Source organism: Nyctereutes procyonoides, unplaced genomic scaffold, assembly GCF_905146905.1.
Source record: "Nyctereutes procyonoides isolate TBG_1078 unplaced genomic scaffold, NYPRO_anot_genome, whole genome shotgun sequence".
NCBI classification, from domain to species: domain Eukaryota; kingdom Metazoa; phylum Chordata; class Mammalia; order Carnivora; family Canidae; genus Nyctereutes; species Nyctereutes procyonoides.
The window spans coordinates 116,577,768-116,589,461 of NW_026575125.1; the positions used below are offsets into that span (position 1 = coordinate 116,577,768).

The 11,694-nt window shown below is 41.6% G+C and overlaps 1 protein-coding gene across 2 annotated transcripts; it reads left to right on the top strand.

Annotated features, from left to right (window-relative positions):
* Nucleotides 1-1,726: 1,726 nt before the first annotated feature.
* On the top strand, nucleotides 1,727-11,036 carry VMA21 (vacuolar ATPase assembly factor VMA21). 2 transcript variants are annotated; one of them, XM_055337575.1, is made up of 4 exons: nucleotides 1,727-1,895; nucleotides 6,520-6,629; nucleotides 7,199-7,386; nucleotides 7,668-11,036. In XM_055337575.1, exons 1-3 carry the CDS (start codon nucleotides 1,843-1,845, stop codon nucleotides 7,339-7,341), a joined length of 306 nt encoding a protein of 101 aa, XP_055193550.1. In that variant the 5' UTR covers nucleotides 1,727-1,842; the 3' UTR covers nucleotides 7,342-7,386; nucleotides 7,668-11,036. The 2 variants fall into 2 exon arrangements, with proteins under 2 accessions (XP_055193550.1, XP_055193549.1); XM_055337574.1 differs by lacking the exon at nucleotides 7,668-11,036 and having other exon boundaries at nucleotides 7,199-7,443.
* Nucleotides 11,037-11,694: the final 658 nt, after the last annotated feature.

The window sequence follows — 11,694 nt, forward strand, 5'->3', positions numbered from 1 at the left end:
TTACACAAACTCACAAAGCCAAGTTCCCTCCTCTTGTGTTCATTCTGTATGTTTTAAAAGATTTAGTTGGCCAAGTATATTATGGCTTATGTTAGTTTAGTAATAATTTCTCTATTTTCTCATGAGATAACCAAGATTACTTCATCGATGTGATACAATTAGTGCCTAAAATGAAAGGAAAGGTCGTGTTCTAAGTAACCGTTAATCCCCTATGAAAAGTACGTTCGTTAGGTTTTTTTTTTTTTTAAATATTGAAAATCATTCTCAGAAACCCCCTTACTACAATTATGGATCCCTAGGGATTCAAGAACCTCATCATTGGGTGATGAGCTAGAGCAGGGATGGCAAACTTCTCCTGTAAAAGGCCAGATAGTAAACATTTTAGGCTTTGTGGGTTACACGGTCTCTGTCACCACTAACACAACATCGCCGTTGCACTGTGAAAGCAGCTGTAGATGATCCAAACAAATACGTGTGGCTGAGTTCCAATAAAATCCTATTTATGGACAGCGAAACTTGAATTTCACATAATTTTCCCGTATGGCAAGATATTAGTCTTCTTTTGATTTTTTTTCCAGTCATTAAAAATGGAAAACCCATTCTTTACTCACTGAGCTACAGGACACCAGGGGGGCAGGCAGGCTGTATGTATTCAGCCGACTGGCCACAGTTTGCCAACCCCACAGTTAAATTCTGATTTTGCCCCAGTTCTGGAATTAGGCGATTCTTGTCCCCCTAAGGTCTAGGTGAGGCCCAGAGAGGAATCAAGTTTGAAGTCAAACCGAGGCTTCCTGCTTCCCAGTCCGGAGCGCCCAACACTGTCCTAAGCTGCCGTGTTTAGTTATGATTTCACATGTGGTCTTTGTATCCATGTGGTGCAGAAAATAGATGTGTGGTCAGCGGCCCTTTCCAGGCGTTGACCATGTAAGGGTTGTCCTCTTATTAGCTGCCAGTGGCAACCTTATTTTGTCAGGCTGACCCCAGGCTTACGGCGCTGTTTTCGTTTATACTTCTCTCGGGTTGCGCGGGCCCGGGAGGCCCATCTGTCCCTTACTATTTGAGTCCCTGTTGTCTCATTGGCAGCTTTCTGAGCAGCTGCAAAATGTTTTTAACTTGAAGTGGAAGTTGGGGTCACCGGCGTCGTCAGGCCTGAACAGTCACGCTCAGCAAGGGCTCTTTCAGCTCTGACATTGACTAGCTTACGGACTCGGGTGAGTGTTAAACTAACTCCTCCCACTTTCCCACGGCTGGCCTTGCACTGTTGGTAATAATGTGGCATTTCTCAAGGGCTGGGGAATAACGTGCACCGCTTTGTGTGTGTGTGTGTGTGTGTGTCTGTGTCTGGAAACCGCTTGGCTGCCTAGGACCACAGTCCTCCGCCCGGCCGTCCCTCGTGGCGGCCCCTCTGCTCCGGTGGCCTGGAAACCGCAGCTCGGCGACGGCTGTCCCGAGGGGCACCAAGCTGCTCACGCGCGCTCGGGGGCCGCTAACCCCGCCGCCCTCCGCGGAAGACCATGCTGCGAGGCAAGTCCCGGCTCAACGTGGAGTGGCTGGGCTACTCGCCCGGCCTGCTCCTCGAGCGCAGGCAGCTCCTGGCAGGGCGCACGCCGCGGAGCCCCGGCCGGTAAGTCACGTGAGCGCCCGCGCCCGCGCCTGCGCCCGCGCCCGCGCCGCGCGCTCTACGTCACCCTGGCGCGCCGCACTTGCGCATTGCGCCCCGCCGCCCGGTGCTAGCCGGCACTTCCGGCGTGGCACGCCTCCACCGGTCGCCCGCCGAGCGGACGGAGCGCGGTCCCCGAGCCCAGCCCGCCTCCCAGCCCCTGCTGTGGGCGCGGCTGCACCATGGAACGCCTCGATAAAGCGGCGCTGAATGCGCTGCAGCCGCCCGACTTCAGGTAGCCCCGAGCGGCGCCCCGGCCCGGCAGGGGCCCTGACCGCAAGGCCACCTGGCCCCGGTCTGGAGCGGGGTGTGGGGGAGGGCCCGAGCCGAGCGGGCGGGCGGGCCTGCGGTGGGCGTGACGTCTGGACCCTCGGGCCTGCGGTGGCCGGGCTGCGGGGGGTCGGGGGAGGGGAGAAGGGAAGCAGGTTGGGGCCTGTAGCGTCTGCACGCACGGGAGCCGGGAGCCGGGGTCGTACGGGAGAGGTCGGCGGGCCTTCAGCTCCGGCTTCTGTCCTAGCACTTCCTGTCGCTGTCGTCTGTTTTGCGATCCTGCTCTGTGCAATCTCTCCCCACTGCAGGGTGAGCTCCTTGAGGACAGGAACCGGCCTTCTCCATCTCCGTGTCCCCCCACGGGGCCTGCATCGTCGGGGCTTAAATGTTTGCTGTATGAACGAATGAAGGGACGAGAGTTAGGGGCTGGCCCTGGTTTGAGACCGCTTCACTTGGGGGAGTTAGTAGGATGGGGGCTGGTGGCTGAGTAGAATGGTATTGTGGCCCACTAGCCTAGCCAATGATACCTCGGTAGACAAAAGGGTGGGAAGGGATTTAGCTGCCATTCGATGTTGACCTACTATGTGCCAGACTCAACTTAGGTTCTTTAATACATGGGTTAGCAAACTAAGAAAGTGTTTAGTTCCCCTCTCTCCCCTTTTTTAAAGAAGATGAAGTTACTCTGGATGAGTGACTTGCCCAAGATCACACAGTAAGTGTTGAAGCTGGCATGTGACCAATCTCATTGATTCCGAAGACTGATCTTTGGAGCCCCGTGACCCTTTTCTCTCTCATGATATCACTGTAGCGGTTTTTTATGATTACTGTTGACTAGTTGTTGGGGTCTTTTTGGTCAAGTATACTTAGAATACCGTGTAGCCCTCCTAGACTGATTCTAGTGTTTCCTAGTGGAATTTACAGTGAAATCTACTTACATGAAAGTCTTGCTTGCCACAGAAGGAAACGTGGTAAGCTGTATCTGCCTAGTACTTGCTGCAGAAGTTCCTATGAAGTGGGTCAACTCTAGGTGGTTTCAAGATGGGGAAACAGTAAGGTTCATTCTGAGTTATTTCTTTATTTCTAACAAGTCTCTGTAACACCCATGAGAGATACATATAAGAAATCAACTGCATAACATCAGTTGATTTGTTTTACATATTTATTTCTTTTTAAAATATTTATTTATTTATTAGAGTGCACAGGCAAGCACAAGCAGAGGGGCAGAGGAGGGGCAGAGGGAGGAAAAAAGGAAAAGCAGACTCTCCGCCGAGCAGGGAGCCTGATGCTGGGATCATGACTTGAGCTGCCCGAAGGTAGATGCTTAACTCACTGAGCCACCCAGGCACTCAGTTGCTTTGTTTTAGAATGATTCACCTGTCATACCCAAGCTTGCTTATGCCAGCAGAACTGCCAACTACGGTGGGGATGTGGCTGGAAGCCAAAGAGAAAATGTCCTGTAAACACTAGAGGAAGTTTGCTAGTTTTCAGAAGTTTTTAGGCTTTACTTTATATATAGTCCCCTACTTGTGAGGTCATAATCCAGAATAAACGAGTTTTGGAGCTTAAGGTAAAGGTAGTAAAAAAGTTGAAAATAAACTATGAATTGTTAAGATGTGCCCAAGCCTGACGTAGAGCATGTGGGGCTAGAAATTAACATGTAGAAAAGAAAAAATTATGTTTGAGTGGTGGAACTATAAGTGCTTTTGTTTGCCTTAACACATTTTTATATGGTATTATCTTTTCAATAATAATATTTTCTGAAAACCAGGTCATATATTAGATACTCAAGAGAGATGATCTGAAGAACGAAAGAACGTTTTAACACTCTCTAGAATCTCAAGCTTTGTTTCTTTATCAGGTTAGATATCTTAACTTTGCATACCTTAAATGCATACTTGGACTCAACCATAGAAACCTCCACAAAGTCATGTTTTTTGTTGGGCTTCATGAAAGAAGTGGTCAGGTAACTGACATTGAATCTTTATAGCCCTACTGTAGAACTACTCATATTCTTCATGAAGATTACACAATAAATTTCCCCAAACGTTTACTGCTAGGAAATGTTTAAAGGAGCATAAGTATGTCAGATGAGGATTGTGTAGCTCAGCGATCACTGTAGTGGGATGTTAAAAAATGATCCACTGAAGTATGGAAAGAAAATACTAGAACTTCTACATGAGTTTATTTTCGCATTATCCTTTTCAGTATCTATTTTTGCATATGTTTTCTTTTTTTAAGGGATGTATTGGTATTTTGTGTGTAGATGATCTGTTTAAAAAAATCAATATGCCTTTATATGGGATTTGTGCTCAAAACTTAGATGGTTTAACTAATAGTCAAAAAAGTTTGTAGACCATTGTTTGTAAACCATAAACTTGAGCTGTTCCCTTCCCTTCTGGGCTTCCAGAAACTTCCTAGCTCATCATCATTTACACAGTTGTAAGAACCCTTTGCCTGGATTTTCTAAGGTTCCAGAGAAATGTGCAGGACTATATAAGAAACAAGCTGGCACATTAAGTGCTGTAATAACAGGTATGAGCTAAGTGTGATTGTGTCCCAGAGCAGTGAATCATTTCAGTTCGAGTGATCAGGAAAGGTGCCTGGAGGACAGGCTCTTTTGAGGGGGACCTTGAAGGCTGGGCTGTCTCCTTCCCAGAGATACGGATAAAAATTATAGCCTCTGAGGATTGCCAGAAACAAAATTAACTCCAATGTTGACTATAAGCATAAAGTGTGAAGTGTGTTAAGATAGTCTGAGGATGGTTAGATATAAGAGATGAAAAGGACCTTAAGCTAAATGATTAAAACTATAGGGTTTACTGTTTTTAGAATGTAGGTGGTGGTATGTATGAGGTACAGATGTGTCTAGGGTTTCTGGAAACCTACTACTCCTTCACTTTCCATAGGGCTGCTCATCTGTGACAATGTAAGGGACAAGTGCTGGAGTAGATTTACTTTTTGAAAAGTCAGTGAAACAACATTAAGGAACATTTTGAAAATGGAGAAGTTATTTTTGTATATTGATCTGGAGTCCTTTTTTATATGCACACACTTTTAACATGATTGAAATGGTATATGTCAGTGGTTGGTGACGTTTTTCTGTAAAGGGCCAGGGAGTAAATATTTTAGGTCTTGAGGGCCATACAGTTTGGTACTGTTACTCAGCTTGTCCTTTGTAGCTCCAAAGCTATCTTTGATGATACATAAACAAATGGGTATGTCTGTGTTCCATTTAAACATTATTTATAGAAATAGGCATTGGGCCCTTAGGCCTTATTTTGCAGACCCCTGATAAACATAATATAATATAGTTTGTCTTGTTCATTTGTCACATGAATAGTTTGTGAGTAATGGTCAGGATTCTTTTTAATGGGCCCATATATTGATATACATTAATTGTGAATTTTTTTTAAATTATGGACATTTTATTGTATCTAATTTTTTTGTGCTTTTATGTTAATCTTTTTTAAAAGATTTTATTTATTTATTCATGAGAGACCCAGAGAGAGGCAGAGACACAGGCAGAGGGAGAAGCAGGCTTCCTGCGGGGAGCCTGATGCGGGACTCCATCCCTGGACTCTGGGATCATGACCTGAGCCGAAGGCAGATGTTCCACCACTGAGCCACCCAGGCGTCCGTCTTTTTTTCTTTTCTTTTCTTTTTTTTTTTAATAATAAATTTATTTTTTATTGGTGTTCAATTTGCCAACATACAGAATAACATCCAGTGCTCATTCCGTCAAGTGCCCCCCCCCCCGTGCCTGTCACCCATTCACCCCCCCGCCCTCCTCCCCTTCCATCACCCCTAGTTCGTTTCCCAGACTTAGGAGACAGAACATGAAGACTTTTTTTCTTTTTTTATGTTAATCTTCGTATTCATGTTTTTAAGTAGCAGAGTATAAGCCTTGTTTTTCTTTATGTAATTTGAAAAGTGTGATTGCATTCTTCAGGATAGTTTTATTGTATTCTGAAGCAAAACTTTTCTCCGTTGGAATATTTCCTTGATTTTAAAATAATCTCTGGACAAATAGAATTCACTGAATAGAAGGTGTTTTGACATAAATTTTTAATGCATCCATGTTACGTGAAGTCCATCTAAGTTGCACTTATAGCTATTTAATTCAAAGAAATTAAAGTAAGTTTCCTTCAGCTGCATCCAAATTGTTCTAGGCTGCTTTTTTTTGGAGATTTTCATACCTTGTGTGTACTGTATCCAGCTAGCACTTGAGAGGATGCTTTGTGAAGGAACATGCATTAATTGTTTTCTGTCCATCTCCTTTGCTACCTCCATTATAAATTCTGTAATCAGGGTACACTTGCGTAGCACTTTGGAGACTACAAACCACTTTCATACTTTGATACTTCCTCTCACACTGGATCTGAATCATAGTCTCTTGGGTGTTCTTTGGGTCTTTAGGATCTTCCAGTTTTGAGTCCCTGACTCTACTCTTCTTCCTCTGGCCACTGCTTCCAAGGCAGAGGCAGGGTCTCCAGCATCTTCTCTGTGGATATTTATAGTGTTTATGGACACAAAAACAATTGGATATGGTTGTACAGGTTCTGATTTTCTCTTTGTTTACTTTATTCCAGAAATGAAAGTTCATTAGCATCTACCCTGAAGACGCTCCTGTTCTTCACAGCTTTAATGATCACTGTACCTATTGGGTTATATTTCACGACTAAGTCTTATGTTTTTGAAGGTAATCTTAGATGAAAAAACAAGACATTTTTCCTCTTAGTATATTTAAGATTCTGTGTTTTTATGATCTCTTTTAATCTGTAAGCTGGATATTCTTAATTTGCTTCTTCCATCTGTTTCTGTTTTGCTTCTCAAAAATCATGTTGTTCAAATGAATCTTCCTTCATGAAATTAACTTGTTCATCACTGAGTTATTTTAGTGTGACAGTGTATTTGTTGATGGTTTTCTGTGAAATAGCTTGCAGGTCCTTTCTTTTACTGGCTGACGTGGGAGGAGGAATTTGGGGGAATGTACCTTTGGTGGCAGACATTAGTAGAAAAAGAAAATAAAGTCCTCCTTTTTATGTCAAAGTCCTTAAGTGATAATTACAGTTTTCACTCAGAATAATGTTCTTTGTGCATAGAAGGTGTTCAGATCTTTAAACGAATTCTTGATTTATCACCACCCGAAGTATTGCTTTTTAATTGCCTGATGTTAAATAAATATGTAGCTAAGAAAAACTAGTATGCTTTGTTTTTTGCACTTTGATAAATTTTGGAATAAAATGGAAACTTTTTTTCTCTTGATAGGCGCCTTTGGGATGTCCAATAGGGACAGCTATTTTTATGCTGCTATTGTTGCGGTGGTCGCCGTCCACGTGGTGTTGGCCCTCTTTGTTTATGTGGCCTGGAATGAAGGCTCACGACAGTGGCGTGAAGGCAAACAGGATTAAGTTGAACATCACCTTTTGATAGCATTAAATTGATTTTTAAAAATGGTAAATGTGTCTCGGATATTGATGATTTCAATAAAGTTGAGAACATGTTAAAATCAATCTGAAGGAGTCACATTTGACTAGTGTAAATTTTGGTCCTTCTAATCCAATGATTTGTATCATCAGTTTTAACTGTATGAGCCTCTCATTTGCCAATGAGAATTTGGAAAAGTTAAGTTGGTCACTAACAAGTATGTTAATTTAGTTACATGTTCTGGGAAGAATTTGATTATCTCACCACCAGAAATGTTTTACAGTATTTTTCTCTTTTGGTTGGTTTTAAGGCTTACTTCTCTGGATATGTGAAGATGCACACAGTGAAGGAAAGAAATCTAAACTATTTTTTGCTGAAACACTCTTCCTTACTATCACAAAAGTCCTGGTTTGTTGGATTTTAGGTTGTAAATTCCTGTGCAAAATTGCTTGAATTGTGGATTTTGGACTTCATCTGAATGTCACTGAGAAATTTTGCGTAAAGTGTAATCCCTAGTCCATAGGAATCTTTCATTACATTATTTCATGGGAAGACTAGGCCAAATCACACCTATTCATGTCGAGGGACTGGTTTATTGAAGTATCTTAGGTAGCAAAGCAAAGAGATAGCTACCTGGGCACTCAGCTTTTGCAGGCTACCCTGTGCTTTTAGGCTAACTTTTTAATGATCTGCTGTGCTCTATCATTCAGCAATGAAGTTATGCTTTAATCACAGGGTTTTTGTCAGCTCCCTTTCAATTTATTTTCCCGCCTTTTTAATAATGTCTGTGATAGGAATTTACAATTGAATGTGTCCATTTTCACATATGTAGGAAGCATAAACAATCCTGAAAGATTATTTTGATCATCCAGTAAGTATTCTTGGGATTGCTAGTCAAGTCTTTTTTTAATCAAAGCTGTTACATCCCAGATATCTATAGTTACATCCTCTTGAGGTCCTGTCTGATAGAAAAAGACCCCATGGATTTACTTCAGCATCCTTAGTCTGTTCTTTCCAGCTACTTGATACTACTTGTATGTAGTCTAAAAACACAGTTGGAAAAATGTGTATTGAAACAGGAAGAGAATTTAAATTCCCTGTGTTGTTGCCACCTGGAGATAAGCACTATTTTGTTTGACATCCCATGTGCATTTCCTAATGCTAGTTCAATACACCAAACGTTTGGTTTTAGTTCAAATTCTGCCTTTGTTACCTCACGGCTATTTGCATTTTTTTTCCCCGGATGAGTGCTTTCTGGCCAATTTCTTGAAAAAGCACATTCTACCTTTACTTTTCTTACTAGATAGATATCTCATTGTTCCAATTTCCTGTTACTGGTAATTCTTAATACAGCGGCCCTGGCTATTTTAGCCATTACTGATTTGTTTGTTCACCTTTTTTTGTTGTGCAACTGGACTAAAGGAAGAGGGAGATGGTTAGGCATAAAGGCTAAGTAGGCTTTTGTGTTTAATTTTTGAGAAAAAGTGAAAGATGATTATTGTAGGACTATTTATTTTTGCTTATGGTTGAATATTGTCTACAGTTTAAATGTCTTTAAGCAGTTACTCTAAATGTAAAGTGTTTTCTTAAAGACTACAGTTTGAGTATAAAATTGAACAAATTTAATATAAAATTGTAGAAGACCCTTGTTTGAGTCTGGGATACTATGTGGTGAATTTCTAAATGGTCATCCCTTTAGATGCCTTGTCATACTTAGAATTGTTCTCCACCTAATTGCTTTTCTGTAATGCCAAGGTTTTGTACTTTTCGGATCTCATGCCGTTTGTAAAATATGAATGTCCAACGGTAGATTATTTTGTTTGATTTCAGACGTTTGCTGAATAGAAAATATTATGGGTTGGGTGTTTTTCTGCAAGTAAACGGAGATTCATGCAAAAGCAGTTGTAATTTCCTCTTGGAAAAAGTCTCAAGTGTTTGAAAGTTAGAATTGGATGCTACGGTTGATATTTAGGATTGTTATAATATAGGGCTTGTCTTCAAACCAGTTCATTTTTCCTGGAGTTTTAACTGTTAACACACTATTCTGCTACTCTTGAGATGATGTACGGTATTTGACATTTAGATTTATTTTTCAAGATGTCTCACTGATTTCCTTGTGCTCAATGTACGTACTTCAGGATGTATAGAAAGGAACTTACAATTGAGCCCTTATACGTGTTCTAAGCTAGGAATATGTTCACTGTTGTTTGAAAATGGATTGCAAGAATAACCTCAGTTAGGAAGCGTGACTTGAAGTGTCAGCACAGGCTACTGATAAAGACACTACCTTCCTCACCTTGCCTCCTATTTTGCCCCCCAGAATATAATTTTTTCTTCCCCATTGTGCTAGAAAGTTAAATGTGTTATAGAATGCATATGATATCATTATCTCTTCAAGTGGATAATGTTTTACGTGTAACAGCAGAATTCAACTTTGAGTTGTTACTGAAGGAGCCTAAATATCTTTAAAACAGGATGGAAATCGAACATATACATTATAATAATTCGACTATTTTCATCAGAAAAATCTCATCCCCTTTGTCAAAAGAGGCAACTGATTGCCTTGATATTTATCTGCCGTTTTCAGATAAATTTTATAAATACAGCTAGAGCACCCAAGGAGACCAGTAAAAACAGTTAAATAAGGTGTAGCCAGGCAAAGATGCTGGCCAAAGGTACATGAAATGCAGGATTTAAATATCTAGCGTGTATTTCTCATCTCTAGACAAGTTCGTGTTTATTGTTTTATTTATGATCAAGTTGTAGACCATTGTTGGGTCCACTTTATAAATGGTTCAACAGTGGCACAGAATTTGTCACTTGTCTGAGGTCAGCAGCAGATTTTCTCTGCAGTCAAGCGATCTGTGTCCTCCAACAGACTAGTACAACTTTAATTAGTTCAGACTACTCTTACATGTAAGATAAGTTTTGCAAGAGCTGGGCTGAAGCAACACGATGATAACTTGGCAAGATTTCCTTTTTCTTTTTGCAGAAGGGAAAGGGTCACCTGAGAAAATAAATTATTTTCAGGGACTTCGGGAATCTAACCATAACTATTACATGTAATTTATGAATAGTTGGATCCTTTATCTATTGATGAAAATAGTCTGGGATTCCTCAACTACCATTGCTCCTGGCCACACTTTCTTTCCTGTTTCTTGACTACACGTACTTGAGAGTAGTATCTGCATTCCTTTTAAGGTGTTCTATCAGCCATATTTGTCAATTACACGGACTAGTCTTCCTTTTTCTCAAGTTCAGTGAAATCTCACTGAACAGTAATAATAGCAATAGCTAACAACATCTGCACAGCACCTTACAGTTTGCAAAGAACGTTCACATATTCTTGTTTGAGTTTTGCATAGTGAACCTGTTACGAGATGTCTCCAGACATCCTTGCTGAAGATGTTAGAATCTTCAACTCAGTAGAGTCATTGAGTATGCTGTAGTCTTTGAATAGTGCCCTGACTAGGGGCAGGGTTTAGATGCGCTATTTTGAAAGCTGTGTGTAATTATCAAAAAGGGGGGCTTGAGTTCTTTAGCCACTTGAATCAGATTTACTTTTGTAAGTGATACTTTTCTAACTGTTACCCGGATGGATTTTGTATCCGTTATATTCTAGCCTGTAATTTGTATGAATTTACCATCTGTTGTCATTAAAAAAGTGTTCATAATGCCACTTCGGTGTGTCCTCATTCAATGAATAGTAAATTTATTAATATCTTTGTTTTTTTAATACGTGTTTACCTCTGTTTATACCATATAAAATGGAGTTGTCAAGGACAAGCTTTTATGCAGTAATTGTAGACCAGAGATGCTCAAACTGGTGGGGGGGGCCCTGAGGGGTACTGAGACAGGAAGGCCTGGTTATACCCCATCTGGTAGGCCCATCAGAAGTGGTGTGGCAGGAAACAGGGAGGAGGGCAGGGGGTGGTAAGAAAGCAGCATCTTACCCTGTGGCTTTTTTTTTAAGATTTTATTTATTTATTCATGAGACACACACACACACACACACAGAGAGAGAGAGAGAGAGAGAGAGAAGCAGAGAGAGAAGGAGGCTCCACACAGGGAGCCCGATGTGGGATTCGATCCCGGGACTCCAGGATCACGTCCTGGGCTGAAGGCAGGCACTAAACCGCTAAGCCACCCGGGGATCCCTGGCCTGTGGCTTTTTAAAGGAAATTATTTTGGGAGTGAATGGGCTTCGAATACTGCTAACGGAGTAATACTTGTGACCAATTAAATATGGAGGTAGTTACTTCCTAGCCCTGTCCAGCAGGCCACCCCTTCCTTGTGCCAGTTGGCCTTTGTCCATGGTCCTCCAAACCACCTTTTGA